General features: G+C 36.6%; 1 protein-coding gene across 1 annotated transcript in view; it reads left to right on the forward strand.

The window, feature by feature from the left end:
- The window catches only part of CBL (Cbl proto-oncogene), an 85,117-nt gene that overhangs the window by 14,890 nt on the left and 43,043 nt on the right, over nt 1-27,184 (forward strand). The window contains exon 2 of the mRNA XM_059070603.2: nt 7,070-7,317. Coding sequence (XP_058926586.1) covers nt 7,070-7,317 — 248 coding nt within the window. The remainder of the gene's footprint in view (nt 1-7,069; nt 7,318-27,184) is intronic.

The following is a 27,184-nucleotide window of genomic DNA, read 5'->3' on the forward strand; positions in this document are numbered from 1 at the left end:
ATACAGATATTTGAGATGTCAGTCATGGACTTATATCTATGATTAATGTCTTAGAAGAATTAAAGATAAAATAGATAATTTTGTCAGAGATCTGAAATGGTAAATAATGAAATAGAAATTCTAGAACTGAAAAACACAAGAACTGATTGTTAACTTAGTGGGTGGGTTTAATAGCGTAAAGCTGAAGGAAAAATTAATGAGGTAGAAGGTAAGTCAGAAAAAAAAAAAATCCAGACTGAAGCGTTGAGAGACAAAAGGATGGAGAATACAGAAAAGAGTATGAGAGGCATATGGAATATTGAGTAAAGGTCTCATGTATAAGGTCTTGAAGTTCAGAAGGAGAGAGGAAAGAGAATGGGGCAAAAGCAATATCTGATGAGAAATTGGCTGAGAATTTTCCAAAACTGACAGAAATTATCAAGTTCCAAATTAAAGAATAAACACCAGGAAAAATCCAGAGTAAACTACACCTAGGCACATCCTAGTAAAACTGTTGAAAACCCGAGGCAAAGAGAAATCTTAAAAGCAACCACAGAATAAGACATTTTATCTTCAAAGGAGCAACAGTGAGACTGACAGCCTGACTTTTCAACAGTGTCAGTGGCATCTAGAAGGCATTCCTCATTTTACTGCACTTCATTTTATTGCACTTAACAGATAATGCGTTTTTTTATAAATTGAAGGTCTGTGGCAACCCTGTGTTGTCAGTTGATGATTAGCATTTTTTAGTAATAAAGCATTTTTAAATTAAGGTATGTATTTTTAAAAATAATACTATGTCTTGCACACTTAATAGACTATAGTATAGTGTAAACATAACTTTTATATGCACTGGGGAACCAAAAATTTTATGTGAGTTGCTTTATTGCAATTCTTGCTTTATTGCCATACTCCCTTTATTGCAGTGGTTTGGTACCGAAACTGCTATATCTCCGAGGTATGCCTGTAGCTATAAAGTGATGACAGAAAATAACTGCCAATCCTTATCCAGGGAAAATAGCCTTTAAAAGTGGTTACAAAATAAAGATGTTTTCAGATAAACAAAAACTGAGGAGAATTTGTAGCCAGCAGCCTATACCCTAAAGGAAATACTAAAGGATGTTCTTTAGGCTGAAGGAAAATGATTTCAGATGCAATGAAGAGCATTGGGAAGGGGGGTTGTGTGGGTAAATGTGAATGAATATTGGCCGTATAAAATAATAACAAGTAATAGGAATAATAATGACTTGTGGACTTCATATGATTTATGGAAATGTATGATAGTAAATAGCACATAACTTGAAAAGAGTAAATGGAGTTAGTGTCCCAAGTTCCTTGCGTTGTCTGAGAAATGGTAAAAGTACTACTTCATATAAGATTTAATGAATCAGATGCATTTTATAATTACTAAGGTATTCATTTAAAGAGTAGTAAAACAATATATATTTGGCAAGCTGATGGGGGAGAAAATTGGGAAAATAAAAAAATGCTTAAACCAGAAGAGGGCAAGAAAGGGGAGGTAAAGGAAGATGAAACAGGAGAGATACATAGGAAACAAATAGTAAATTATTTTATTATTTATTATAGGATCAGTACTTATTAAGTGAACCATATGAAATTGCCAGTATTTGACCTACAATAATAAGTTTCATAGTTGAAGTGTAAACAGGTCAAATTGGTTAAAATCAAAGATTGTCAGAATTAAAAGGAAACCAGCTATATTCTGCATGACAAAGTCATGCATTAAATATAAGAATACAGAAAATCAGCTACAAGTAAAGTAAAATTATTTTCTTTCTGTTACTTATATTTTTACCACCTATGTATGCATATTGCATCAATATATTTTAGAGGGATATCTTTGTAATAGTAATGTAGTCATATACATGTAATTGTAATATATATATTTGGTTTCTGATTTCTTTAGATCTACTTTGTTTGAGAGGAGCATCCATGTGGTAGTGTATTTTTTTTTTTAACATCTTTATTGGAGTATAATTGCTTTACAATGGTGTGTTAGTTTTTGCTTTACAACAAAGTGAATCAGTTATACATATACATATGTTCCCATATCTCTCTCCTCTTGTGTCTCCCACCCTCCCTATCCTACCCCTCTAGGTGGTCACAAACCACCTGGCTGATCTCCCTGTGCTATGTGGCTGCTTCCCACTAGCTATCCACCCTATGTTTGGTAGTGTATATATGTCCATGCCACTCTCTGACTTCGTCACAGCTTACCCTTCCCCCTCCCCATATCTTCAAGTCCATGCTCTAGTAGGTCTGTGTTTTATTCCCGTCCTACCCCTAGGCTCTTCATGACTTTTTTTTTTCTTAGATTCTATATATATCTGTTAGCATACGGTATTTGTTTTTCTCCTTCTGACTTACTTCACTGTGTATGACAGACTCCAGGTCCATCCACCTCACTACAAATAACTCAGTTTCATTTCTTTTTATGGCTGAGTAATATTCCATTGTATATATGTGCCACATCTTCTTTATCCATTCATCTGTTAATGGACACTTAGGTTGCTTCCATGTCCTGGCTATTGTAAATAGAGCTGCAGTGAACATTTTGGTACATGACTCTTTGAATTATGATTTTCTCAGGGTATATGCCCAGTAGTGGGATTGCTGGGTCATATGGTAGTTCTATTTGTAGTTTTTTAAGGAATCTCCATACTGTTCTCCATAGTGGTTATATCAATTTACATTCCCACCAATGGTGCAAGAGTGTTCCCTTTTCTCCACACCCTCTCCAGCATTTATTGTTTCTAGATTTTTTGATGATGGCCATTTTAACTGGTGTGACATGATATCTCATTGTAGTTTTGATTTGCATTTCTCTAATGATTAATGATGTTGAGCATTCTTTCATGTGTCTGTTGGCAATCTGTATATCTTCTTTGGAGGAATGTCTATTTAGGTCTGCCCATTTTTGGATTGGGTTGTTTGTTTTTTTGTTATTGAGCTGCATGAGCTGCTTGTAAATTTTGGAGATTAATCCTTTGTCAGTTGCTTCATTTGCAAATATTTTCTCCCATTCTGAGGGGTATCTTTTGGTCTTGTTTATGGTCTCCTTTGCTGTGCAAAAACTTTAAAGTTTCATTAGGTCCCATTTGTTTATATTTGTTTTTATTTCCATTTCTCTAGGAGGTGGGTCAAAAAGGATCTTGCTGTGATTTATGTCATAGAGTGTTCTGCCTATGTCTTCCTCTGTTTGATAGCGTCTGTCCTTACATTTAGGTCTTTAACCCATTTTGAGTTTATTTTTGTATATGGTGTTAGGGAGTGTTCTAATTTCATACTTTTACATGTACCTGTCCAGTTTTCCCAGCACCACTTATTGAAGACACTGTCTTTTCTCCACTGTATATTCTTGCCTCCTTTATCAAAGATAAGGTGACCATATGTGCGCGGGTTTACCTCTGGGCTTTCTATCCTGTTCCATTGATCTATATTTCTGTTTTTGTGCCAGTACCATACTGTCTTGATTACTGTATCTTTGTAGTATAGTCTGAAGTCAGGGAGCCTGATTCCTCCAGCTCCATTTTTCATTCTCAAGATTGCTTTGGCTATTCGGGGTCTTTTGTGTTTCCGTACAAATTGTGAAATTTTTTGTTCTAGTTCTGTAAAAAATGCCATTGGTAGTTTGATAGGGATTGCATTGAATCTGTAGATTGCTTTAGGTAGTAGAGTCATTTTCACAATGTTGATTCTTCCAGTCCAAGAACATGGTATATCTCTCCATCTATTTGTATCATTTTTAATTTCTTTCATCAGTGTCCTATAATTTTCTGCATACAGGTCTTTTGTCTCTTTAGGTAGGTTTATTCCTAGATATTTTACTCTTTTTGTTGCAGTGGTAAATGGGAGTGTTTTCTTAATTTACTTTCAGATTTTTCATCATTAGTGTATAAGAATGCCAGAGATTTCTGTGCATTAATTTTGTATCCTGCTACTTTACCAAATTCATTGATTAGCTCTAGTAGTTTTCTGGTAGCATCTTTAGGATTCTCTATGTATAGTATCATGTCATCTGCAAACAGTGACAGTTTTACTTCTTCTTTTCCGATTTGGATTCCTTTTATTTTTTTTCTTCTCTGATTGCTGTGGCTAGGACTTCCAAAACTATGTTGAATAAGAGAGGTGAGAGTGGGCAACCTTGTCTTGTTCCTGATCTTAGTGGAAATGGTTTCAGTTTTTCATCCTTGAGGATGATGTTGTCTGTGGGTTTGTCATATATGGCCTTTATTATGTTGAGGAAAGTTCCCTCTATGCCTACTTTCTGCAGGGTTTTTGTCATAAATGGGTGTTGAATTTTGTCAAAAGCTTTCTCTGCATCTATTGAGATGATCATATGGTTTTTCTTCTTCAGTTTGTTGATATGGTGTATCACGTTGATTGATTTGCGTATATTGAAGAATTCTTGCATTCCTGGAATAAACCCCACTTGATCATGGCGTATGATCCTTTTAATGTGCTGTTGGATTCTGTCTGCTAGTATTTTGTTGAGGATTTTTGCATCTATGTTCATCAGTGATATTGGCCTTTAGTTTTCTTTCTTTGTGACGTCTTTGGTTTGGTATCAGGGTGATGGTGGCCTCATAGAATGAGTTTGGGAGTGTTCCTCCCTCTGCTATCTTTTGGAAGAGTTTTAGAAGGATAGGTGTTAGCTCTTCTCTAAATGTTTGATAGAATTCGCCTGTGAAGCCATCTGGTCCTGGGCTTTTGTTTGTTGGAAGATTTTAAATCACAGTTTCAATTTCAGTGCTTGTGATTGGTCTGTCCATATTTTCTATTTCTTCCTGGTTCAGTCTCGGCAGGTTGTGCATTTCTAAGAATTTGTCCATTTCTTCCAGGTTGTCCATTTTATTGGCATAGAGTTGCTTGTAGTAATCTCTCATAATCATTTGTATTTCTGCAGTGTCAGTTGTTACTTCTCCTTTTTCATTTCTAATTCTATTGATTTGAGCCTTCTCCCTTTTTTTCTTGATGAGTCTGGCTAATGGTTTATCAATTTTGTTTATCTTCTCAAAGAACCAGCTTTTAGTTTTATTGATCTTTGCTATTGTTTCCTTCATGGTAGTGTATTGTTGCTAATAAATATACTACAGTTTATCCACTCTACTGTTGATGGACATCTGGGTTGTTTGCAGTTGTTAGTTGTTACACATTTTTGTATGTGTATCCCAGTATACCTTTCCAGGTGGAGATCTGCAGGTTTGTAGGGCATATAAGTCTTTAGCCTGACAATACAGTGCTGAACTATCTTCCAAGGTGGTTTTATTAGTTTAGATTTCCACCAGCAGTATTTGAAGGTCCTTGCTCCTTGCCAGTGGTTGGCATTGCCAATTTGGTGTGTGTGATAGTATCTAATTGAGAGCTTACAATTGTCATTTTAATGAAATTAAAATGATTAATGAGATTAAGCACCATTTCATATGTTTATTGGTTGTTTGGATATCTTCTTTTTTTTGTTTGTTTTTTTTTTTTTTTTTGCGGTACGTGGGCCTCTCTCTGTTGTGGTCTCTCCCGTTGTGGAGCACAGGCTCCGGACACGCAGGCCCAGCGGCCATGGCTCACGGGCCCAGCCGCTCTGCGGCATGTGTGATCCTCCCGGACCAGGGCACAAACCCGCGTCCCCTGCATCAGCAGGCGGACCCTCAACCACTGCGCCACCAGGGAAGCCTGGATATCTTCTTTTGTCAAGTTTTTATTCAAGTCTTTTGTCCATTTTTGGGAATTCCCAGGTGGTCCAAGCATGGTTAGGACTCCATGCTTCCACTGCAGGGGCCACGGGTTTGATCCCTGGTCAGGGAACTAAGATCCTGTGTGCTGCTCGGTGTAGCCAAAAAAAAGAAAAAAAGAAAAAATCGTCCCTATCTTACTGCTTTGTAGATGTTCTTTATATATTCTGGATATGTATGTCTGGATATATACATATTGTAAATATCTTCTCTGATTTTGTATATGTGTTTTTACTCTTTTGTCGTATCTTAAAAGTTCTTTTAGAGTATAGTAGAATTTAATTAATATTTTCCTTTATTAATGTTTTTTATGGTCCTGTTTAAGAATTTTTTCTCCATCATGAAGTAATGAAAGATAGTTTTCTTATCTTCTAAAGCTTTATTTGCCTTTCACATTTAGGTCTGGAGCCCATCTAGGTTTTTTGTTTTGTTTTTTTGCATAGTGTAAGGTAAGGGTTTAGTTTGATTTTCTTTTTTTCCTATATGGATTGTTCCACTACTGTTTTGGGGAAAGATCACTCCTTTGTGATGTCAAGGGTCTATATATGTGAGGGTCTATTTCTAGACTTTTCTGTCCCACTAATTTATGTCTCTTCCAGACACACAAAAATCCACGTAAATGGAAAGTACTAAATAAGATGGTAGGAATAAGTACAAATTATTAGTCATTACAACAAATAAATTCACCAGTTAAAAAACAAAGATTGTTACATTAGATTAAAGAAGTCTAACTATATGTTCTTTAAAAGAGACCTACTTAAAACTAAGAACTGAGAAAAGTTGAAAGTAAAAGAAGGTAAAAGGAATTAGCTAGGCAAATTCTGAGAGTTCTGCATTTATATGGGAAGGAATGGTGTCTCAGTTCAACTCTTTGCTGGGTCCAAGGCCTCTGTGCTCCTGTCCCCTAGTGGTTGTTAAAGTTCTAATCTCCTACGTTACCAGGTTTACCTCCCAGGGCAGCCACGTTCTTTATTTCTGCCCCTGGAAATTTTCTTTATTCTGCTGTGGCGTGAGCCATGCATTTCAGAGGAATTCGCCATGCTTCATCTAGCATTTTTTAGGCATGTATATGGATGTCTTCCCCACCCCAATTGTTAGTCTTCTATTGTGTTGTCTGAACTGTTAGATACGGTTTTAAGAACCCACCCTCTAGGGAGACTACTAAAAATGTAAAGTGATTGCCTGTGGGTGTGTGTGTGGGTTATGGATCATTTCTTATATTCTTGTGCATTTTTCGTATTTCCACAAAAGAGCACATATTTTATAACTTTCTAAACTTAAAAAAGGAAATTGCCCTTAAGATCCTCCAAGTAATAGCCCTTCTTTTCCATTTGTTGCAGGTGGTGCGGTTGTGTCAGAACCCAAAGCTGGCGCTAAAGAATAGCCCACCTTATATCTTAGACCTGCTGCCAGACACCTACCAGCATCTCCGCACTATCCTGTCAAGATATGAGGGGAAGATGGAGACCCTTGGAGAAAATGAGTATTTTAGGGTGTTCATGGAGAATTTGATGAAGAAAACTAAGCAGACCATAAGCCTCTTCAAGGAGGGGAAAGAAAGAATGTATGAGGAAAATTCTCAGCCTAGGTAATGGAGAATACTACACAAATATTTATTCAGGTCTGTGACTGCCCGAATAGGTAATGCATAGAAATAGTTGAGTTGGTTTTAATTTTATGTCAATAAGAATAGTATGCAAAGTTGACATTTGACTTAAAGCTGTGTTTTGTATAAAAGGTTACCTTGGAGGGTATTGATCCATCCCTAGCTCTGATTATTTGTTTACCTCTGAAAAGTCAGTGACTTACAGTCAGTCATGAAGATGAGTTGAAGGCAGTAGGTCTTTCAGAGGCCCTGAAGATCATGAAAGTTTGTGGATAGGTGAGAGTATGAAAGAAAGAAGTTGGGGTTGGCAGTAAACAGTAAGAGGATTTTGCCCAAGCTGGTAGCATATTAGGTAGGTTATAAGTATGAGATAATAGGAAAAACATTAGCCAGTAGTTTGGATAACTTTTTTAAAAATAAAGCCAAGTGAATTGACATTTCCTTTATAGGTAAAGTAACTTTCAAATAGGATAGAATAGAATACTTTTCAAATAGAATTGGCAAAATGCAGTTAATTCAATAAACATTTGAGGGACCAATAGGTATTCCTTTGTACTTATTAAATACTAAAAACTGTACTGACTGTCCCATATGTTATTGGCTTGGTTGTCGTATATTATGCACTGGGAGAGAAACAGGTTGATTGTATGCATGGTATAGTTGTGTTTGGTTTTGTCTAATTGGAATTAAATATTAACTCATCTGGAACAAGTAATAAAATGTAAATTATAATTTTTAGGGAGTAACTTACTCTTGAGAAGTGACTTGAATTGGGAGGGACAGTAATTTCTGAGGGCATTCAGTTAGCATGCCGAGCAGTAACTTACTCAATGGTATCCTTGTAGCGTTTGACTCTCTCTGTTGGCTTAGATTCTGGGAACCTTCATCTCTCACTTAAAATTTTACCCACATCATTATTCATATTACCTTTCCTGTGACAGATTACTCAGGTTTGGTCCAGAGTATTAGTATTTTCTTCTTAAAAAGGTTTCTGGTAACTGAATTCAATCTGTAGGAACCTTTGTAACATCTCATTTATGTGAAAATGAACTTTGTCCATTTTAATTACTTAAATTTCATGACTTTTTGTATTGCTGAATTAAAAAAATAATTTTGGACTTTATTACATACCCAAACTTAAAAATTTTATTTATTATCCACAGTGTACTAGGTTCTAATTCTAGGAGGTGAAAAGGAGAGTTAAGTATTCAATTCTGATGTCATGTGATAAATACTTTAATAGAGATATGTACAAAATGCTGTATGAACACAGTTTTACCTAGTGGCATCAGGGAAGGTGGCACAGAGGAAGTGTTATTTGAGCTAGATTTTGAAGGGTAAGTAGGAATTTTCTAGGCAGAGAAGTGAAGAAAAGGCCTTTAACACAGTGGCATGAAAATGCAGGTTTGTTTAAGGAACGTGAGCGGTCTGGTTTGGCTAGAATTAGGGGAGATAGATAAGCTGGAAATATGGGTTGGAGTCAGATTGTAAAGAGCTGTTTTTTGACCTCAAGACTTTCTCGTGTAGATAACAGGCTGCCATAGAACAGGTGGGTTTTTTTTTTTAATAGTGGAATAAAAATTGTAGATTTTTCAGTCTTCTTAGAGCACACTGAACATTGACTTTTTTTTTTTTTTTTTTTTTTAAATGACACAGTTCGTCACTGAGAGGCAGAATAGTCTACTGGTTAAGAAGAGGAGGGACTCTGAAGCCAACTGCCTTAGTTTGAATCTTAACTTTTCCACTTAACTTAGCTGTGTGATTCTTCGGTTTCTTTATCTGTAAAATGAGATAATAGTATTACTTTCCTTGTAGGATTGTTGGGAGTTTAATAAGTAACTAAATGTTCGGTACTTACAACAGTGATTGGCACATTGCAAGTGATAAGTGGGTTAGCTCTTATTATGTTAATCATCTTCATTATTATCATTACTATAAGTATAGATTGTTGTATCAGGCTGTTTATCATTGGTACTGCCAGAACCTAATGAAATGCGTAGACCAATTTGCCCTTACTAAATGGCGTCACACAATGCTTGTAAGTTCTTTTACCTTTTTAACAGAACCTTACTGTCAGTATGTCTGTCCGTATCAATTTCGTTTCCCCTAATATGAAGCTTTTAATCCACTATAGGCTTTGACCATACAACCAGGTTTGTACAAATTATATATAAAGTGAGAATAAATAAATTTGAGATGAGAATACTTTTTTTTTTCCAGGAAAGGAAAATATATGGCTTTACTGTACCATCTTTGCGATCTGTATTTTGGTTGTTAGGAGGCTTTTTTTGTATTCAGTTTAAAAAATTGAGATATAATTCATATACCATAAAATTTACCTTGTAAAGTGTACAATTTAGTGGGTTTTAGTGTGTTCACAAAGTTGTGCAACCATCACTACTATATAATTCCAGAACATTTCTGTCACCCCAAAAAGAACCCCCATGTTCATTAGCAGTCACTCCCCTTTCCCCACTCCTGCTTCCCTCCAGCCTTTGGTGATCACTAATATTTACTTTCTGTCTCTGGGGAATTGCCTGTACTAGATATTTCATTTAAGTGGAATCATATAACATGTGGCCTTTTTTGTCTGGCTTCTTTCACTTAACATGTTTTCACATTCATCCATGTTGTAGCATAGAATAGTACTTCTTTCTTTTTTATGGCTAAATAATATTTTATTGTATTAACATTTTGATTATGGACATTTGGGTTGTTTCCACTTTTGACTATTATTAATAATGCTGCTATGAACATTTATGTACATTTTTTTGTGAAGCTCTAAGTTTTCAGTTCTATTGGGTATATACCTAGGACTGGAATTACTGAGTCATATGGTAATTCTATGTTTAACATTTTGAGGAACCACCAAACTGTTTCCACTGCAGGTGCACCATTTTACATTCCCCGAGCAATGTATGGGGGTTCCAACTTCTCACCAATACTTATTATTATTATTTTGGTTATAGCCATCTTACTGGGTGTGAAGTAGATATCTCTTCGTGGTTTTGATTTTCATTTCCCTAATGAGTAACATAATGAGCAGTCTTTTTACATGTTTATTGTCCATTTGTATATGTTCTTTGGAGAAATGTCTGTTTGAATCCTCTGCTCATTTTTTGAACTGGGTTATGTGTCTTTTTAAAAAATAAATTTATTTTATTTTTGGCTGCTTTGGGTTTTTGTTGCTGTACACGGGCTTGCTCTAGTTGTGGCGAGTGGGGGCTACTCTTTGTTGTGGTGTGCGGGCTTCTCATTGCAGTGGCTTCTCTTGCCACGGAGCACGGGCTCTAGGTGCGCGGGCTTTAGTAGTTGTGGCTCACGGGCTCTAGAGCACAGTCTCAGTAGTTGTGGCGCACAGGCTTAGTTGCTAGCAGCATGTAGGATCTTCTCGGACCAGGGCTCAAACCTGTGTCCCCTGCATTGGCAGGAAGATTCTTTTTTTTTTTTTTTTTTTTCAGTACGCGGGCCTCTCACTGTTGTGGCCTCTCCCGTTGCGGAGCACAGGCTCCGGACGCTCAGGCTCAGCGGCCATGGCTCACGGGCCCAGCCGCTCCGCAGCATGTGGGATCTTCCCGGACCGGGGCACGAACCCGTGTCCCCTGCATCGGCAGGCGGATTCTCAACCACTGCGCCACCAGGGAAGCCCGGCAGGAAGATTCTTAACCGCTGTGCCACCAGGGGAGTCCTTACTTGTCTTTTTATTGTTGAGTTGTAAGAGTTCTTTACATTCTGGGTACTAGATTCTTATCAGACACGATTTATAAAACTATATTCCCGGGCTTCCCTGGTGGCGCAGTGGTTGAGAATCCGCCTGCCGATGCAGGGGACACGGGTTCGTGCCCCGGTCCGGGAAGATCCCACATGCCGCGGAGCGGCTGGGCCCGTGAGCTATGGCCGCTGAGCCTGCGCGTCCGGAGCCTGTGCTCTGCAACGGGAGAGGCCGCAACAGTGAGAGGCCCGCATATCACCAAAAAAAAAAAAAAAAAAAAAAAAAAACTATATTCCCATTCTGTGGATTGTCTTTTCACTTTCTTGATAGTATCATTTGAAGCACAAAAGTTTTTTTTTTTTTTTTTTTTTTTTTTCACAAAAGTTTTTAATTTTGATGAAGTCCAGTATTTTTTCTTTGGGTACTTGTACTTTTGATTTCATAGGTAAGAAACCATTGCCTAATCCAAGGTCATGAAGATTACACTTCTGATCATTTTGAGTTAGTTTTTGTTTATGGTGTAAGGTACGGTCCAACTTCATTCTTTTGGTTGTGGTCATCCAGTTTTCCCAGCACCATTTGTTAAAAAAACTGTCCTTTCCTCATTGAATCCAGCATCCATGTTGAAAATTAATTGATCGTATGTGTAAAGGTGTATTTCTGGGCTCTCTATTTTATTCCACTGGTCTATACGTCTGTCCTTATGCCAGTATCACACCATCTTGATTACTGTAGCTTTGTAGTAAAGCTTTGAAATCAGAAAGTGTGAGTCTTCCAACTTTGTCCTTTTTCTAAATTGTTTTGGCTTTTTGAGGTCCTTTGAGATTCTTAATGAATTTTAGGATTAGCCTGAAAATTACTACCAAAAGGGCAGCTGGAATTCTAATAGGAATTGCACTGGACCTCTAGATCAATGTGGGGAGTACTGCCATCTCAACAATACTAAGTCTTCCCAATCTATGACATGGAATATCTTTCCATTTATTTGGTTCTTCTTTAATTTCTTTCAGCAGCATTTTATTGTTTTCAGTGTATAAGTCTTTAGCCTCTTTGGTTAAATTTATTCCTAAATATTTTATTCTTTCTGATGCTATTATAAATGGAATTGTTTTCTTAATTCCATTTTTGAATTGTTCATTGCTGGTGTGTGGGAAGAATACAAATGAGTTTTTGAAGTTTTGTATTTGACCTTGTACCCTGCAACTTTGCAGAACTCATCTGTTGTTTCTAGTAGTAGTTGTTTTTTTACTGGATTCCCTAGAATATTATGTAAATAAGATCATGTTTTCATGATCTCGCATGATCTCTATTGTATGCAAATGATGATAGTTTTACTTCTTCCTTTCCTTTGTGGATGCTTTTTTTCTTGCCTAATCGCTCTGGCTAGAACCTCATATTGTTGAATAGAACCTATGTTGAATAGAAGTAGTGAGAGCAGACATCCTTGTCTTGTTCCTGATGTTAGAAGGAAAGCTTTCAGTCTTTCACCATTGAGTATGATGTTAACTGTGGGATTTTCATAGATGCCCTTTATCAGGTTGAGAATGTTTCTATTTCTTTTTTGCTCAATGTTTTTGTTTTTTATCACAAAAGAATGTTATAGGCCTTTTATGCTTTGTTCCTGCTTTTTCTTCTTGGGAGAGGAAAATTTGTAGACTTGTAATATTCTAGAAAAAGTGAATATTTGAGTTGCACTAAGGGCAAGAATGCAGGCAAGCCTCAGGAGTAACTGAAACCACGGTTGAAAATGCTACCAGGACACTATCTGCATTCTCTCAATGCAGATTAATGTCTGAATTGTGGGGAAATCTGGCCTCTGCTACACCCAAGATTTACATCTTACGGGTTTCTTATGGTAGCAGAGCATCTACCTCTTGGTTCCAGTTTTGGCTTAGGCTTGGTATAGATCAATTGATTATCTCTGGACCAATCAACTCTGGAAAGAAAAGCTAAGTGCTGTGATTAGTCCAGTGTGGGCAAGGTGTCATCTCTAAACAAACCTGCTATGGCTTGGGGAACATATCTGTTCCCCCAAAGGGAACAGAGGGAATTAGTTGCCAGACTGGATGTTGAGGAGCTAATCCCTTAAATATTCTCTAGAAGAGTGTACATAAGTGTATCTATCAGTATATAATATTGTTGCTTCCTGGTTTTGTTTTAGAGAGGATATTAGGTAAATTAACTTCTCTAAAGATATTTGCCCTCATTCTTCTTAGACTTTATAAAAAATTAATTCAACAAAACCATAAGCTGCTTTCTTGCCTTTTATCTTTAACTCTCGTTTTTTGCACCTGTTTTCATTAGAGCGCAGGATGTTATAGTAGAAGCTGAATGGGATTATACAGTGCAGTTAATTTTAAATTGTCATTGTCTTATTGTATCCATTTTGGAAGTAAAATTAAACTTTTCTGTTGTAACTATGTTGTCTTTTTAGAGGTAGTTATAAACTTAAATTGTCAAAATTTGGTTTTGTTGTATTCAGCCAGGAATAATTCAGAAATAACTAAAAGCTTATGTGTTAACCAGTCATTAAAGAAAAAATAGTAGTGAGTATTTTCTCTGTGGTAGGCTCTGCTCTAAGAACAGTGATAGAGCAGTAAACAGCTCTCATGATGCTTATAACCTTATGTTCTCTCATTTTCTATTAGTTTCCAAGGTATAACCACTGAACTAGTATTCTTTTGGTTTCCAGATTATCCTCCAGTGGAGGAGTGGTGATTCACAAGCTAACAGCAGTATTTGTACTGCTATAGTTTTTCCCTAACACCCTGAAAATAGGTTTCAACAAGTGTGCCAAATCCTATTGGTAGATAATGGTGGCTTAGAACTTTTTGTTGAGGAGTTTGGGCTTGGTGAGAAAAGATTCCCACTTACATTAGGAATGCCTTTCTTACAACTGGGAAAGGGGCAGCACCATGCTCCTGTATCGTTTTGGTTCAGGAGAGAGATGATGGCTTGAAACAAAGTGGTGGTAGTAGAGATGGAAAGAAATGGACAGAACTTGCTGTGTTTTAAAGCTAGCATAACATGATTTGCTAATGGATTAGATTGGATAGGTTTCTGGTTTGAGCCAGTGTATAGATGGTGTAATGGGAAGCCATGGAAAGGTATAAAACAGGGGAAAGTCATCATCTGATTTTTCTTCTACAGTGATAGTGTTGGCTGTTGTGTGGGAAATGGATTAGGTTTGTGGAAGTAGCAATGATGGAAGTAGAGCGATAGGTTAAAAGGTTACTGCTGTATACCAGATAAGAGATGAGATAGTATAGACTAAGGATGAAAAAGTTGAAAGGAAAAAAAATGGACCAATAAGAGGTGGACTGGAGCTAGACTCAGTAAGAATTGCTGGTGGATTGGATAAGAGAAGGGTGAGAAAAGATGACAGGGAAGAATCAAGGATGTAGGTTTGTGGTCATTAACTCTGCCAGTTGGTGGCGGCAGTTACTAAAATGGGGAATTCTGGGGCTTCCCTGGTGGCGCAGTGGTTGAGAATCTGCCTGCTGATGCAGGGGACACGGGTTCGAGCCTTGGTCTGGGAGGATCCCACATGCCGCAGAGCAACTAGGCCCGTGAGCCACAACTACTGAGCCTGCGCGTCTGGAGCCTGTGCTCCGCAACAGGAGAGGCCATGATAGTGAGAGGCCCGCACACTGTGATGAAGAGTGGCCCCCGCTTCCCACAACTAGAGAAAGCCCTCGCACAGAAACAAAGACCCAACGCAGCCAAAAATAAATAAATAAATATTTTAAAATGGGGAATTCAGAGTACAAATGTGGGGAGAAGTACATTGAGAGAGGGGAATTAAGAGTTCCATTTTGGACAACTTTAAGTTTGCGATATTCTCATGAGCCATCTAAGGTGATATGTTAAGCAGGCAATTGGTTGGCTATATTAGAGTTTGGAGTTCAGAAGGAGAGATCTGGAATAGAGATAGAAATTTGGTGATGTTCAGGAATAGTATTTAAAGCCATGAGAGTGGGCAAAATCATCTGGCGGGGGAGAGAAGTCAGCAAAGGAGATTTAAAAGGAGGCACAACAAAGGAAGAAAGGAGAGAATAGATTAAAGTAGTAGGCAAGGAATACAAAAACAAAAAATTCTCTCTAAAAGGGGAACGCTCCTGTACTGTTGATGGAAATGTAAGTTGGTGCAGCCACTATGGAAAATAGTATGGAGGTTCCTCAAAAAAATAAAAATAGAGTTGCTATATGATAATAGCAATCCGACTTCTGGGCATATATCTGGACAAAACTGTAATTCAAAAAGATACACGCACCCCTATGTTCATAGCAGCACTATTCACAAAAGCCAAGACATGGAAGCAACCTAAATGTCTACTGACAGATAAATGGATAAAGAAGATGTGGTGTGTGTGTGTGTGTGTGTGTGTGTGTGTGTATGTATATATATATATATACACAATTGACTAGTACTCAGCCATGAAAAAAGAATGAAAGAATACCATTTGCAGCAACATGGATGGACCTAGAGATAATCATACTAAGTGAAGTAAGTCAGGCAGAGAAAGACAAATATCATATGATATCACTGATATGCAGAATCTAAAAAAAATGATACAAATGAACTTATTTACAAAACAGAAACAGACTCACAGGCTTAAAGAACATACCTGTGGTTGCCAAAGGGAAGGGGGGTGGAGGAGGGATGGAGTGGGAGTTTGAGGTTAGCAGATGCAAACTAGTATATGTAGAATGGACAAACAACAAGGTCCTACTGTATAACACAGGGAACTATATTCAATATCCTGTGATAAACCATAATGGAAAAGAATATAAAAAAGAATGTATGTATATATATAACTGAATCTCTTTGCTGTACAGCAGAAATTAACACAACATTGTAAATCAACTATACTTCAATTTTAAAAAACAGGAAAGAAAAATAAGTATCCTTCCTTCCTCCCCTCCAAATTCTGTCTAAATAGAAAATTAGCAAAGGAAATAAATAATCCATGAAAGAAGAAGTGTAAAAGACCAAATATGAATATTAAAGAACAGTCCAATTTGTTAGTCATAAAATAATTTTTTTGACCTGCAAAATTGGCAAAAAAGGGGAAAAATCAAACACAACAAAAGGAAAAATCTACTTATAATTAGTGTTTAAAAGGAGGGTATAGGAATGTGAGTACTCTCATACCTGGTTGTGGTAGAATGAAAGTGGTTTAGCCTTTCTGTCTGGAGGGTGATTTATATAGAAAGATTTAGAATTTTGCTCAAGAGTTCCACTTTTAGAAATTTATCAGAAAGAACAGAAAAGGGATTTGGGTTAAAATACAATTACAAAGCCATTCATTTAGATGCTGTATATGAAAGGCAAAACCTAGAAACAAACTAAATGTCCAACGTAAGATGAATTACATAAACAAGAGAAGATACGGTGTACAATGTAGACACTAAAAATTTTTTGTCGATAAAGATTAATGATAAGCAAACAATGTATTAAAGAAATAGGTGAAGGTGTCAAAAGGTACAAATTTCCAGTTATAAGATGAATAATTCCTGAGGATATAATGTAGAGCATGATGACTGTAATATTCCTATAAAGGAGAAGAAAAGAGTCCACAGAATTGTATGTATAACTAATAAGATCTCATTTTTGTAAAAAATAAGAAATATAGAAAAAACCTGGAAGGAATGATACCAAAATATCAACAGTACTTATTTCTAGGTATTGGAATTAGAGGTAATTTAAATTTGCTTTCTGTTTATATATTTTCTAAATTTTCTATAATATATAAACAACCAAATTATTTTTTAAACGAAGAAAAGATGTGATACCTCTTAGGTGACAGCTTGGATTCACAAGGACAATCCTGGAAAACTTCCCATTTCTTGTAGTAACATGATTGGTAGATTCAGTTGAGTTCAGTGAACCTAGCCAGACAAAGTCCTAAGTTCTCAGCTTAAGAGGCTAGAAAACGACTAAAATGGAGAAGGTGAAGTTTCATGACGGTGAAGAAGTCACATTTGGTTCTCAAAACCATCCTGTACAACTCTAATATGACAGTGCTTGCAGACCAGTCAATCATAAGTTACTGTGGTTGGTTAATATGTGATAATAAGATCTTAAGAAATTCTAATGTAGGGGTTGGCTGAAATTCTAATGTAGGGGTTGGCTGAATGAGTGCCTAAAGTAGTTTGTTTGCTTTAAACCAAATATCTACTTTGCTGTGTAGAGCTTTTGTTAATTAATACAGCTTTTTCCTCATGCTTTTTGGTTTCAGGACCCCTTTACACTCTGTAAATCATTGAGGACCTCAAAGAACTTTCATGTATGTGGGTTATATCGATATATCAATATTTACTATATTCAATATTAAAATCTAGAAATTGAAAAATATTTAAATATTTAAAATAACTATTAACATTTAATAATAACAGTAACAAGCTCATTACATGTTGACATAAAAACATTTTTTTAAACGTGAAGACATTTTAATGGAAAAAAAATTTTTTCAATTCTTTTTTTTTTTTCCTTTTGGCCACGCCCCACAGCTTGCAGGATCTTAGCTGCCCGAGGAGGGATTGAGCCCAGGCCACGGCAGTGAAAGCCTGGAATCCTAACCACTTAGGCCACTAGGGAACTCCCTGGAAAATATTTTAAAAAATAAGTAGTTTTACATTTTTGCAAATTCCTTAAACTGCCTCAGTGAACCTTTTATACCTGTTACATTAACATTCATTAGTCTGTCTTGCATTTGGAATGAATCTTTTACCCATGCACGATTTTGTAGCATCATACCTTGGTCACTTGGAAGATATTGGTTCACTAGGTTATGTAGATTTTAAAGTGTTGACACATTCTACAATCACATTCATTAATTAAATATCATTAGAAAAGTTTTATTTGGGAACTGTTAAGCTCATTGTGGAGGATAGCTTTTTAAAAAATTCTGATTTTTGCTTAAAAGCTTGAGTTTTATCATTGACAACAAAAACTGTCAGTTGTTTTCCTTGAGGTGACAGGTCACTTTGTTTATTTTGGAGAAACTGTCTGCCAAATATTCGAGTCTGAGTAACCATACTTTGTCTATTAGTCATTCTTTTAAGTAGAAATGGTATTCCATGCCATGTATGAAAATCCCACAGCTAACATTATACTCAACGGTGAAAGACTGAAAGCTTTCCACCTAACATCCAAAATAAGACAAGGGTGTCTGCTCTCACCACGTCTATTCAACATAGGTTCTATTCAACATATGAGGTTCTAGTCAGAGCAATTAGGCAAGAAAAAGAAGTAAAAAGCACCCACAAGGAAAAGGAAGAAGTAAACCTATCTCTATTTGTACATGACATGATCTTGTTTGTAGAAAATCCTAAAGAATCCACTAAAAATACCACTACTACTAGAACCAATAGTTGAGTTCTGCAAAGTTGCAGGATACAAGATCAAATGCAAAACTTTACAAAACTCATTTGTATTCTTTCTACACACCAGCAATGAACAATCCAAAAATGAAATTAAGGAAACAATTCCATTTATAATAGCATCAGAAAGAATAAAATATTTAGGAATAAATTTAACCAAAGAGGCTAAAGACTTGTACACTGAAAACAATAAAATGCTGCTGAAAGAAGTTTAAAAAGAACCAAAGAAATGGAAAGATATTCCATGTCATAGATTGGGAAGATTTAGTATTGTTAAGATGGCAGTACTCCCCACATTGATCTAGAGGTCCAGTGCAATTCCTATTAGAATTCTAGCTGCCCTTTTGGTAGAAATTGACAGGCTAATCTTAAAATTCATTAAGAATCTCAGTGGGACTTCCCTGGTGGCACAGTGGTTAAGAATCCACCTGCCAGTGCAGGGGACATGGGTTCGATCCTTGGTCCAGGAAGATCCCACATGCTGCGGAGGAACTAAGCCCGTGTGCCGCAACTACTGAGCCTGCTTTCTAGAGCCCATGAGCCACAACGGCTGAGCCCATGTGCCACAACTACTGAAGCCCGCGCGCCTAGAGCCTGTGCTCCACAACAAGAGAGGCCACCGCAATGAGAAGCCCATGCACCGCAACGAAGCGTAGCCCCCACTTGCCGCAACTAGAGAAAGGCTGCACGCAGCAACAAAGACCCAATGCAGCCAAAAAAAAAATCTCAAGGGACCTCAAAAAAACAAAACAATTTAGAAAAATGACAAAATTGGAAGACTCACACTTCCTGATTTCAAAGCTTTACTACAAAGCTACAGGAATCAAGATGGTGTGGTACTGGCATAAAGACAGACATATAGGCCAATGGAATAAAATAGCCCAGAAATACACCTTCACACATATGGTCAATTAATTTTCAACAGGGATGCCAAGTCTTTTCAACAAATTATTCTGGGAAAACTGGATAACCACAGTCTAAAGGATGAAATTGGACTTCTACCTTATATTATATACAAAAATTAAGTTTAAGTGATCAAAGACCTAAATTTAAGAGCTAAATAAAAACCCTTAGAAAATCTTCATGATCTTGGATTGGGCAATGATTTCTTGCATAGACAATAAAAGAAAAAAATTGATCAGTTGAACTTCATCAAAATTTAAAACTTTATCCATCAAAGGACACTAACAAGAGAGTGAAAAGACAACCCACAAATTGGGAGAAAATTTTTGCAAAACATATATTTGGTAAGGGATTTCAATCCAGAGTATGTAAAGAACTCTAACAACTCAACAGAAACACACACACACACACACACAAACCCAATTCAAAAACAAGCAGAAGATTTGAAAAGACACTTCTCCCAAGAAGTTATACAGTTGGCCAATAAGTGCATGAAACGAAGCTCAATGTCATCATGGAAATGCAAATCAAAACCACAAGATACCACTTCACACCCATTAGAATGTCTATTATGAAAAAAGGGAAACTGACAAAAGTTGGCAAAGAGACATTGGAACCCTCATCCTTTGCTAGTGGAGATGTAAAATAGTGCAACCAATGTTTAAAAAGTTTAGTGGTTCCTCAAAAAGTTGAAAATGGAATTACCATATGATCCAGTGATTCTTCTAGGTATTTACCCCCAAAGAATCAAAAGTAGGGACTTGAACAGATATTTGTACACCCGTGTTCATAGCATTTTGTGGTAGCCAAAAGGTAGGAACAACCCAAGTGTCCCGCAATAGATGAATAGACAAGCAATATGTGATGTATACATACAATGGAATATTATCCAGCTATAAAAAGAAATGAAGTTCTGATACATGCTACAACATGGCTGAACCGTAAAAGCATTGTGCTAAGTGAAATAAATCAGACACAAAGAGACAAATATTGTATGATTACACTTACATGAGGTATCTAGGCAAATTCATAGAGACAGAAAGTTAGAAATGAGGTTACCAGGAGGCTGGGTCGAGAGAGAGTAGGTAGTTACTGCTAACATTTCTGTCTGGAATGATGAAAAATTCTGGACACGGATAGAGGTTGATGATTATACAACGTGTGGATGTACTTAATGCTACTGAATTGTACACTAAAAAATGGTTTAAGTTGTTTACAAAAAAAGGTATTCCAAAACGTAGGGTGGATAGCTAGTGGGAAGCAGCCACATGGCACAGAGAGATCAGCTAGGTGGTTTGTGACCCCCTAGAGGGGTGGGATAGGGAGGGTGGGAGGGAGGGAGACGCAAGAGGGAAGAGATATGGGAACATATGTATATGTGTAACTGATTCACTTTGTTGTAAAGCAGAAACTAACACACCATTGTAAAGCAATTATACTCCAATAAAGATGTTAAAAAAAAGTATTCCACCAAAAGAGTGACTACTTCAACTATTTAAACATTGCACATGTAAATCAACTATGCTCCAATAAAATTTTTTTTAAAAAACAAAAAAAAGACATTGTACACATGTGTTTCCTGAGGACAGCTGTTATTACAACAGGAGTGCTTTTCGTGTACTTCTTATTTTGTCACACACAATGTTTTTAAAAGTGTCCTCAATATTCAAAATTTAATAAAATTAATGGTCTTTCCTGCTTCATCAAGGACATTCTTAAATGCAACTAGCATTTTGTTTTTGTTTTTACTGCAAGTCATGGTGAAGAGTACAGTACCTACATGTACAGTTCAGTGCTCCTGCCTTGATTCAGTTAAGGCACCAGCAGACTCAACCCAACTTTGTGCCTTCAATGCAGGTATCAACACAGTGGAAAAGATGAATCATGTGGTGTCTTAATATTATTATGGAGATAATTTTAACATTGCAGACCCTCTGAAAGGGTCTCAAGGACTCCTAGGGATTGCATAACACACTTTAAGAACTGCTGTATTGATGTCCACATTTCAAAAATGCTGTAGCCATTTTTGAAAGTGATTAATGCTGCTGTCATTTTGGTACAGTTCCTTCTAATCTCTTAAAGAGTAGACTTGTTATACTGTTCCAATACTGCTTTGTAATTCTGGTGCAAGGCAGGCTAATCTTACCCCTTTTTATGTTTGAACCATTGTACATTTCAAGGGAACAGAATATCGAGGCTGGTAAATAGATTTAATAATTGCTGGTCTTGTGGATAGGTTGTAGCTGTTTAGATTGTTGTCTTGAGGGGTTCAGTGGATAAAGGTTCCTGGGTGGAATAGAAATGTCTTCCTTGGACTTGGGAAAGAGATGTGACAATGTCATAATTTGCTCTTTGTACTATTTTAATCTAAAATTTATAGTTTGGGAACATTTTTATCTTATAATTTCTTCAGAAAAAAATTCTTTTGTTCCCTTCCTTCTACTCTCCTTCAGGGGACTCCATTTATATATATAGTTGGCCATTTGATATTGTCCCACAGGCCACTGGTGTTCTGCTCACTTTTTTTCCAGTGTTTTATTTTGGGGAGTTTCTATCACTGTGTTTTTGAGTCAGTTAATCTTTTCTTCTGCAGTAGTTAATCTGCTGCGAGTCCCTTCCATTTTAGTTTTCATCTCTAGAAGTTGGATTTAGATCTTTTTTATGTTTTCCATGTCTTAACATGTACAAGAGTTTCTCTACCTTTTTGTATAAATAGAATATAGTTATAATAACTTTTGATATCCTTGTCTGTTAATTCTGTCATTTGTGTCACTCATGGATTTAATTCTATTGATTTGTTTTTGTCCTCACTAAGTCATATTTTCTTGCTTCATTGCATCTTTGCTAATTTTTGATTGGATGCTAGACGTTGTTAATTTTACTGTGGTAGGTGCTGGATACTTTGTATTCTTATAAATATTCTTGAGCTGTGTCCTGGGATACAGCTGAATAGTTTGATCCTTTTAAACTTTGTTAGGCAAGGCCAGAATAGCTTTTGTTTTTTGTTTTTTGGTTTTTGGTTTTTGTGGTACGCGGGCCTCTCACTGTTGTGGCCTCTCCCCGTTGCGGCGCACAGGCTCCGGATGCGCAGGCTCAGCGGCCATGGCTTCACGGGACCAGCTGCTCCACGGCATTTGGGATCCTCCCGGACCGGGGCACGAATCCGTGTCCCCTGCTTCGGCAGGTGGACTCTCAACCACTGCGCCACTAGGGAAGCCCTGTTTTTTTTTAATTAACCATTTTTTAATTGAAGTAGAGTTAATATTGTAATACAATGTCATGCTATTTTCAGGTGTACAGCAGTAATTCTATGTATGTGTGTATATATATTCTTTATCAGATTCTTTTCCATTATAGATATTGAATACAGTTCCCTGTGCTATACAGCAGGTCCTTGTTGTTTATTTTATATATAACAGTGTGTACATGTTAATCCCAAACTTCTAATTTATCTCCCCCTGCCCCTTATCCTCTTTGGTAACCATGAGTTTTTTTTTTTTTTTGTATGTCTGTGAGTCTAGTTCTGTTTTGTAAATAAGTTTATTTATATCATTTTTTTAGATTCTACATATAAGTGATATCATATGATATTTGTCTTTCTCTGCCTTACTTAGTATGATAATCTCTAGGTCCATCATGTTGCTGCAAATGGCATTATTTCATTCTTTTTTATGGCTGAGTAATATTCCTTTATGTGTGTATATGTATGTGTATACACATGCACACACACACACCCCACATCTTCTTTATCCATACATCTGTTGATGGACATTTAGGTTGCTTTCATGTCTTGGCTATTGTGAATAGTGCTGCTGTGAACATTACGGTGCATGTATCTTTTCAGATTAGAGTTTTCTCTGGATATATGAATAGCTTTTAATCTAACTACATGTTAGATTCTACCCGTGCTCTACCCATCTACAGATTTCCACCCCCCTCCTTCTCCTTTGTGAGAACTGGGGAGTGTTTGCTGTACTCCTTTCAGGTGGTTCTTTCCCTGTGTTCATCAGTGCTCAGCTGTAGATCTCCTAAGCTTCCTCTCTCTATGCAGCTCTCTCCACTCTTGTATTCTGTACTGAGGACTCCAACTGCCATGGTTTCCCCAGACTCACAATTCTGTCTCCTCAACTCAAGAGACTATCAGGCTCTGCCTGAGTTCCCCCTCCCAGTGCTGAGGCCTAGAAACTCCAGGCAGTTAGTTCAGTCAGTCATAGAGTTCACTTCCATTTGTTTCCCGTCTCTTAGGGATCACAGTCCTCTGCTGCATGATGTCTACTGTCTAGAAACCATTATTTCATATGTTTTGTCCAATTTTTCAGTTCTTTCAAGGAGGGTAAATCCAGTCCCTGCAGTTCCCTCTTGACTGAAAGCAAGAGTCTCGGTCTAAAATTTAATTTTTAAAATTTTTGCAAATTCAGATGCCATTAATATTACATGCTTGCTATATGCCTGAAAAGTTCAAATGTGGTCTAGTCTTTACTCGCTCCCTACCTCGCCACACATTAATTGGGCACTCTCTCTTTTATGTTGAACAAAATGAACATGGCCTTTGACTTTATGTATTTTACACTTTATAAATGTGGAGACCGAGGCTCAGAAAGTTAGACTATGTTACCCAAGTACATACAGCTAGTAAAGTGCCAGGGCCTTTTTTTTTTTTTTTTTTTTAATAATCTCCCACAGGTTTATTACCAGTTACTTTGGTTTTCTTTGTTTGAATGTAAAGGAATGATTATTGTGTATTTCATTTCACATTGCAGAAATGATCCCATGGAGGCCATATTTCAAGTAGTATATGAAATGGTAAACTACATAAACTTGGGGAAGTTAAAACATTTTAATAGGCATGTCATTTGAACACAAAAAATATCAGTACTGTGATCTACTACAGCATTAGGTATTCACATAGCAAGAGAATTTCACTCAAAATATTTCTAATAGAGCATAGGCTTGATTATGCAGACAAAGAGAGAGAGAGAATGTGAAGGTACCCTGCCTTGCCTCCCCTCAAAGCATCAGTGATGACTTTTATAAAACCAGAGCAGTATAGAGAAGTAGGCAGTGAATGTCAAGTAGAATGTGCGAAAGCCTTTTCTAATTACATTGCTCTAATAGTGCCAACCAAGACTTGCTCGAAAACCATAATACTTGTGAAGTCTACAACTGCATTTAAATTAGAACATCTTAAAGAACAAGCTCAAAAGCTGGCTACAAGAATTTTTTTTTTTTTTTTTGCCAGGCTGTAGTATACAAAGCAGCAAATGCTTGCTAGAGGTACCTAGTAGTGTGAAAATGTTAGAAGCATTATGAACTTGAATCCTGGCAATGTATTTTTTTTTACTTTTACTTACTGTGTATTGAACCTGAAATATATACATTCTTCGGAAAGCTTAAATCCTATGTATTAAATTTGTTAAAGAAATGGAATAAAAAACATTCGTTAGCATTTTTCTTTCCTCTTTGTTTGAACCCTCCCCCCACTCCTTTACGTGCAAAACACTCATCCTGCTTAGTGTCTAATAAAATATATCTAAATGATTTAAGTATTCAGAGTTAATATTTCCTAACTTGTTTCATTCTTATTCTTATGGTATTTTTCTTATATTATTTACATTTAAAATAATTAGTTGAATGTTTTATTTTCCCTGTAACGTTGAACCAGATTATAGTGATCCCTTTTCTTCTGTTCTTCTGTTCTAGCTTCAAAGAGCATGATTAAAAAGCCACTTAAGAAAGGAAATCTTTCATCATTATTGCTGTTAACAGTGAGCTTGAGCTAAGTTCTCTTGACATGAACTTTTGTGAAGGGCTCTTTAGGCCTGTATATGACTGAATATTATCTATTTTATTTTTTATCACTGGATTAAGGTTTTATAGACTAGGTGAGTGATTAAGGTACTGCCTAATTGCACAGTTTCTCAGCGTGACTTTCACTTAATGGCACACACACAGGTCAGTGAACATGTAGTATGGTGCAGTGAGGTTAAAGCAGTCGTAGCGTTAGATGCTAAGTGTGTGTGCTGGATCAGCCAGATGGACTCCTCTGCCATTTACTATCTCAGTATTTGACCTTAGACAAGTTACTTCTCTTTGCCTCAGATATCTCATTAAAAGTGCTTTCGTAGGATTGTTGTGAGTATTATAATGAATAAGTTAATGTTTAGAAAGCACCTAGAATAATGCCTGGTTCACAAAAAGCAGGACCAAAGTATTTGATTTTTAAAAAAAAATTAGAGATATACACTCATTGAAAAATTATGGTAGTGAGCAAATTGTTAAGAAAAATGTTGTATACACTTCAAAATAGTTGGGAAGTAATAAATTTTATGTCATGTATATTTTATCATAATTTTTAAAAAAGAAATGTCATGCTTCACAGGCTACTGAAGTTTTCTTTATGCAAGTATTCATTCAGCAAGTATTTTGAGATCTTGCTCTCAGTACATTCCAGGTGAACATCAGGCTTGAATTCATGGGTGAAAGGATGATCTTGTATAGAGACGCCATGTTCTATTGGTGTCCTGTGGAGAGGAGTGTTTGAGTTGAGCACAGTTGGCTGTGTCATGAGACTGGGCTCCAGAAGAGGGACTCACCCTACCCCGATGCACCCCTGCACTCTCTCTTTTTATGGGGGTCAATGTGACAAGTGAGGTAAAAAGTGTGAGTCTTAGGTGCCACCTATTTACAGGAGTTGCTAAGAACCAGCTGTCTGGTAACTAGAGACTGCAGAGGTCCCTTGGGAAGCTGTTAGGAGGAGCCCCTGGTCCTAGTTAGCTCGTTGCCAAGCAATCCAGAAAGAACAAGATGACTGACCAGTCAGGAGTCAAATGCAGTAATCCAGGTAGGATGATGGTGGTTTGGACTAAGGTGGTAACTGAACTATAGTGGAAATAAAGTCATTGGCTCTATGAAATAATCATATACACATATATATATATTGCATATGAATAGCTTATTCCTCTGTTTGCTAAGTTTTATTATATGGTGTACCACAATTTATCTGTTCACCTGTTGATGTGCATTTTAGTTGTGTCCGGTTTTTGACTATTATGAATACAGCTAATAGGAACATTCATGTCCAAACTTTGTGTGGGCATATGTTTTAATTTCTTTAATTTCTTTATATCACCCTAGATATCTAGGGTGATATATAATGCTTCACTGGATTCTATTTAATAATCGTTCAGGATTTTTCCATCTATTCTGGTAAGTGAAATTAGCATGTAGTTTTTTTCTCATGGTCTTTGATTATGGAAGTAATCAAAATGAATGAGTTCTCTTTCTGTATTTTTGAACAGCTTGTAGAAATAAGAGTTAGCTTTTATGGGGAACGTATAGCAAAAATTCTTCCGTAATACCATCATGGTCTAATATGCGTGCTTGTACACGTGTGTATGACTGTGTCTGTGTGAGAGTAGGGAATGGATTTTGATACCTACTCTATTTAATGGTTTTTGGTTTACTCAGGGTTTGGAATAATCCATTTCCCCTAAATAAGTTTAAGTATGGTGCTTGCCATATAGTAAGCATTCAATGTTTATGAAATAAATAAATTAGTGAAAATTACAGGAATAGAGTTCATTGTATTTTGTTATTAAATTACCTTTTATCTTTTTAGTTATGTCTCTAATTTTGTTAGATTTCAAGTTTGTGCATTCTGAAGATTTTTACCAATTCGTCATGAGAGGTTTAATTTGGCACTTTTATGAAGCTTTTAAATTTCTTGTATTCAAGTCAAGATACATTTATGATTTTTCTCCATTTTTTATGTATTCTTATGCTTTATTTTCTCCCATTCATGAATATACCTCTGCTCCTTTGACAATAATTGAAATTTTATCACGAGTT

This window comes from Kogia breviceps, chromosome 7 (assembly GCF_026419965.1).
Source record: "Kogia breviceps isolate mKogBre1 chromosome 7, mKogBre1 haplotype 1, whole genome shotgun sequence".
In the NCBI taxonomy this organism is placed as follows: Eukaryota; Metazoa; Chordata; class Mammalia; order Artiodactyla; family Physeteridae; genus Kogia; species Kogia breviceps.